Source organism: Varanus komodoensis, unplaced genomic scaffold (genome assembly GCF_004798865.1).
Source record: "Varanus komodoensis strain SLA01 unplaced genomic scaffold, ASM479886v1 scaffold9, whole genome shotgun sequence".
In the NCBI taxonomy this organism is placed as follows: Eukaryota; Metazoa; Chordata; class Lepidosauria; order Squamata; family Varanidae; genus Varanus; species Varanus komodoensis.
The window spans coordinates 23,256,414-23,262,413 of NW_025336598.1; the positions used below are offsets into that span (position 1 = coordinate 23,256,414).

The 6,000-nt window shown below is 38.7% G+C and overlaps 1 protein-coding gene across 1 annotated transcript in view; it reads left to right on the forward strand.

Annotated features, from left to right (window-relative positions):
- SPATA18 (spermatogenesis associated 18) overlaps positions 1-2,972 on the forward strand; it is a 29,458-nt gene extending 26,486 nt beyond the window's left edge. The window contains exon 13 of the mRNA XM_044418397.1: positions 276-2,972. Coding sequence (XP_044274332.1) covers positions 276-283 — 8 coding nt within the window. The 3' untranslated portion in view covers positions 284-2,972. The remainder of the gene's footprint in view (positions 1-275) is intronic.
- The last annotated feature ends 3,028 nt before the right edge of the window (positions 2,973-6,000 follow it).

Sequence of the window (6,000 nt, forward strand, 5' to 3'; positions counted from 1 at the left end):
TGCTATAATTTGTCTTAGCTTGTTGAAGAATGTCAGTACCATGACTATTACTACTGCGCATGCTAGACTTTGATTGACTAGTAGACAGTCCTATATGTGTCTACTTAAAAGTAAGTCCTGTTGAGTTCAATGGGACTTACTCCTAGTTACAGTAGATGGGCATAGAGTTGCACACAAGGAATAGCTAGATTATATAGGCAGACCCAGCTCAAAGCCCTTCAAAGCAGAAGTTTTAAAAATAGTTATATACTGAAATATATATTCTTCTCCAATAGGAATTTAGGTTAACTGGATATTGGTTTTTTGATTCTGTACATCTGGATCAATCTGCTTCCTGTGGTGCCTCCTTCCTGTGCCAAGAGTACCTCAAACCTCACTTAATGTGAACAGCAGTTTTGAATCACTCCACATGAAGAGTGAATTGGCATTGATGCTTAGCGTGTTTTTATAACTTTAGATTTCTTCAAAGGAATGAATGGAAGAAAATCAATCAAAGAGTGCATATATGTGTTAAGATCATATTCATTTGATTTCTTAAAAAATGGTTTACACAATTCTTAGAGCAGCTGTTTTACAATAATATTTACTGATGCAAGGAATATGGTGCCAAGACGGTCTTCTGTCAAGATCATACACAGAGGTGCTTCCAGACATGGGCTTCTTGTCCTAACAAGTAAAAAGGCATTCTATCCCCCCTCCCGAAAACATTTATTCTGGCAAAAAAAGGCAGAAGAAGCAGAGAGAAAACATGGAAGGGTTACACACTGTGGGTGACACTATCTCCCCCTTCCTCCCCGGCTGCTAAAATTGCCTGAATGAGGCTGGTGATTGCATAATGGAAACCTTGTTTGGAAGCACCCATAAGAAGATATTTGTCTTGAACATTCCAATTCATTGATGCTGTAATCCTATACATACTTAACAGGAGGTAAGTTCCATTCAACTCAGTGGGATGTACATCTGAGTAGGTATGCATAGAACTGCTCTGCAGGACTCCCACTGTGGTGCTTATTTAAGAGTGTGGTCCATGTGACGGTAAGCCCCTTGAGTGATGCCTCACTCCTCCTGTGCTTACCCCCTAGAAGGTGCCTTCCCCAGCAGCTCCAAAGTCCGTCTTCCATTCTTCAGCCGGTGTGTGTAAAGATATGTGGTAGCTGACCAGGTAGAAAGAGGGCAGTCCAGATTCAGAGTCTCAACTCTGACCTTGCAGCAAATTTCTGAGGATGGCTCTGGGACTCCATGGGATTATGCCCTTCTAGAATATGTAAATTTGATACCCTGATTTCAGAAGTGTATCTTTCTGCCAATCTACTGTTTGGTGCTGGGATCAGCATGTAATTCCAAGAGATTCAATATTTTTTGTCCTCTTCTGTACCTCATCTGTAGGGCCAGCTTTAGACGGGAGAAACACAAATGAACTTTGAGGCTTTGACCTTCGACATGGAACATTAGGATTGGTCCATATGGGTCAGACACATAGACTAGTGAGACCAGAAAGACACTGAACAAGGTGCTTCAGTAAAGCATGAGGCTGTCTTTTTGTTGGTACAAAAGAGAATGGGCTTGGCATGGTTTTCATCATAAAATTGTTTAGCCCTTGGGGAAGAAGTCAGTCTCCTGTACACAATTTGATAGCCAATTTACTTTCTTCTTAGTGTAAGTGGACTTTGAAACTGTGTTTATGATGGCAAATTTTACAGCAATGTCAGCTAATGTTTACAACAATGTTGCATCTGTTTTTTGAAAATCTGTTTCCTATTGCCTGCTTAAAGTAAAACAATTAAAAGTGTTAGATTACTTAAACTGTCATTCTGTTATTGTTAAAATCTATTCTTATCATGAACAGCCCATATCTCTAAAGCTCCCCATGGCCTCTGTGTTTTAAGGCTGCAGTCCCAAGTGCACAGAACTCTGTGGGAACTATTTCTGAGGAGACATAAATAGAATTGCACAGTTAAAATTAGAAATACTGGGCCTTATTTAGGGTAATCAAAGAGAATTATCAAAATAATCTTTAGGATGTATTTTAAGATAGCACACATGGGGAAATGTATGTATTGCTTATAAGATGTACTATTTTTAGTATTAGTATAGTTTTAGCTACAAGTTATAACAAAAGCAAAGAACGTTCAAATTTCCTCAGTCAGTTTCCGAGCTACTAGTGCAAACAGGGAAGCACATAAGGTAACATATTTTCCATTTTCAAACAGAAGAAATTGAAAAAAAAATCACTAGAAGTCGCAAAATTCTTCCTAAGCCTGAACTAGGACAGATTTTTCATAAAAGAGAAAATAAAAGGCTTATAAAAAAGACTACTGAGTCATAACATCCTCATCCACAGTCTTAACAAACACACAACCATGGTATTCCACTACCAATTCCTTACAACGGCCCTCTAGAGAAAGCAAAGAGGGCCTTATTATTAAATATTGATTCTGTAAAACCATTTCTATTGAAAGCGAAAACATTGATGTCCAAATAATTGGATTTTCATAATCTAACTTAATATATATACAACCTAATAAAATCTGGCAGAATGAATAAACATATCAGTTAAACTTTTTTTTAAAAAAAAAGACATAAGATGGCTAAACTGAAATCAAACAGATCTTGCTCAGTTTATGACTAAAGCCTCTACCAAATGTCAGTAATCCAATTTCTCTTGCTTGGAAATTCAAATGGGAGCTATAACCTTTATAAACCTAGCACAGAGATGGCAAAATTAACATTCTATTCTGCAAATGTAATAACTGAACTTTGATGCTTGCCCGCATAGTCCACTTTTGCATGGACACAAGCTGCAGGAATACCAACAGCTACCAGTATTTTCCTGAAAAATAATACTGCTCTTAAACTCTTGAATTAATGCATGATTAAAGCCTCAAGCTCTTCACTGTGTAATAAAATATAGCTATAGCTGAAAAGTAAGTGTTGGGCAACAAATTGTCTGGTGCTTGGTGTAAAAAAGCCCCTTCAAAATAGTTCATAAAATAAATTTATTTTCATGAGAAAGGCATCCTGCTAGGATTTCAAAGAGAAATTGGCTGCAAATCATGCCCCAAAATATTGAAATGCTTTAAGGAAACAATTCAGTAGCAACTAGACAGAGTTTAGCCACCCACTGGATAATTCGGAGTACTAACTGAACCCTCAGAGCAAGTTTCCAAGGTCAGAACTTGTAACAGGCATGGACCTCCCCCCGCCCCCCCCAACTGAACTGGTTAAGAGCCCCTCATTGGATTGTGCTGCCTCTTGCTGAATTAACAAGTTTTATTTTAATCCCTTCCCAAAAACATCCACTTGGCTTTTTTGTTTTTGTTTTTTTAATCCTCTTAGTTTCAGCTGCTTCTCCTCTATTTGTTAGAATTAATACAAGTAGGCTCCAAAGAAGTAGTGTATTATAATTTTTCACTTTATTTCTTGAAAAATCAACTCCATTCAGGGTGCAAAGCCACTGTCTTGAAGCGTTCCCTAAGTTCAGCAAAACTAAGTATGTGTTTGTTGATTGGTTTGATTGAACAGGTAGGGGGGCTAGATAATAATCTAGGCAGAGCTTCTGCACCTTTAACAATTTGGTAGAAAAGGGATTTTCAGGGAAATCTGCCCGCCCTGATTATTTTGGCAAAGCATTTAAGTATACAATCCCTCGCTTCTACAGTGTGATTATTCCAAATGGATAAATGAGATAATAAAGTGAAAACAAGGTGAAATGTTATGAGCTACCCAAAGAGGAAATGGGTGGTAAAGATGGGGGCTAAATGGAGATGCCAAAATAACCAAATGAATTGACTCAGCTACTGTTGAAGGTATAGAGGATGGATTTTGTTGCACGTATTAAATGTGTAAAAGTTCTATGACTAGAACATGATGCTTTGCAAGATCAAAGAGAATCTCCTGCCTTTCAAAAATATAGTGCAGTTCGCTCCACTCTGTTCAATTGGTATACATGCATAAGATTAGGATTTCCCCCCACTTTCTCTCTCTGGTTCTTGATATAGTAAGGCTGTTGATAGAGCGATCTGTACTAAAGGTACTTAGAACTGTAGCCTTAGTCTTGCAAAAAGTCAGTTTTCTTGAAAGCCCTGTCAGACTAAAATCTGCTAGCCATGCACCACTAGCAGTTTTGTTTTAACAGCAGATTCATGTGCATATCTACTCAGAAGGAAGTCCTATTGAATTCAGTGTAGCTTATTCCTGAGATAAGTGTGCTTGGTTTGCAGCCTAATTCATCTGAAAATTCCATTGCAGTTTGTTTTATATTTGTTGTTAATTAGGAAGGCAAATCACCATGGAGTTAGTTTAACTTTTGGGCATTATGCTCAAGCCCTCTGAAAAGTGTCTCATTCTAAACATTGGAAGCTAACCCAGGTTTGCCACCAGAGTATACTAAACATAAAACTGCAGCTGTTCATTTGTATAATACAGCTATTTCCATCCTTCTTCATTTGCTACATGTTTAACACACAGTTTAAAATATTAGCTGTACACGGTATACTTTAAACCATAATAGATTTATTAGTGGGAAACCACAGTTGCCTGCCAGGTGAATTAATGTGCACATATTTCAGGCATGTGTGCTCCTCACTCACTTTTATTCCTCTTTTGCAGCCACAAGTACATAAACAGAAATATGGTCTTCCATTTTTAAAACTGTTGTTGCCATTATACCCACTCCCCCAAAAAACCCCTAAAATATAAAAATAGAAAAATAATTTTTTGTTTACACTGTGGCTTGAAAACAAGCCAGGATCTGAAACCATGGTTTCATCTTGGCTTGTGCTCACTAGCTATAGTTGGAAATAATCAACAGTTCTCAACACTGGATGTCAAGGTAACTGATTTCAGGAAGGAAAGCATCTAATCTCATTATCTGCATGTGAAAGAGGAAAGGGGAGTGTGCAATCCTTAGGCTTGCCATGGCTTGTTGTGTAACAAGAAACCATTGCTGGCCATTGTGTGGACCTCAGCTATATACCCAAGCTCAATAATCTGTTTTTCATGGCAGGTAGTTAAATTAAAAGATAACTAATAAGCAATTCAACAGCAAGCACATGAACAATGTTGTTCCCAGTGTTCTACCAAGACCTAATATTTGATCAAATGCCAATACAGTGGTATGCCTTCTCCTGAGCAATGTTTACTGAAACAGTTGTTATGGCCTGCACATGAATCAGGATTTCATAGGCTGTATGCTTTTCCAGTACAGGGTTACCTACAATCAGAGTGATAATGTGGATATGGTGAACCACATTCACAGCAGATGCATGCTCTGACCAATCCTGAAATTTGGCTGTGTATTTATTGTGAGCATGTGGTATGGAAAGATACATGAAAATGTAAGAGATAAATAGATCCTGCACATCAATGCTTTCAAAGATGATTTAGTGTTTGCATGTGCAAAATGACTTCTCATCTCCCCTGGACTAAATGAGGGCCTCTTCAATTCTTATATTCTTGGCTGGCTGTTGGCATATGGTTGGAGAGCCCACAGACCACGCATTACTAGCATTGCATTACATTTGTATTGCACCCTTGTTATTTTTTGCAAGGAAATATGTGGATCATGTGAACTCTAGGAGTGGCTGTGTTAATGTATAGACTCCGTATCATTGGGCCAGCTCCCACAATAATTGTTAAAACATAATGCTCCCCCACATGCCAGTGTGCTTTCAGATAACTGACGTATGGTGGCTGCGACTCCTTCCTGCACAAGCTTTCCCATTTAGGGGCCAGGTAACATTCGCATTGGAAGGAGCAATGGCATTCTTCCATCCTACAATCCCCTGTCCTAATGTTACCAAAGGATCATGGGAAGAGGTCATGGGGAAGTGGCTCTCACACCATTGTGATGCAGATTTTTAATGGATTTTGTTGGTGTCCTTTACATTCATGTGGGTGGAGTTGCTCCATCCTGGATGCCATGCTTGCATTCTTACATGCCCCAGTGTAGGACAGGACACTGCAGTCCATGGAGTGAGGAGACCTGGGTTCAAACCTTTG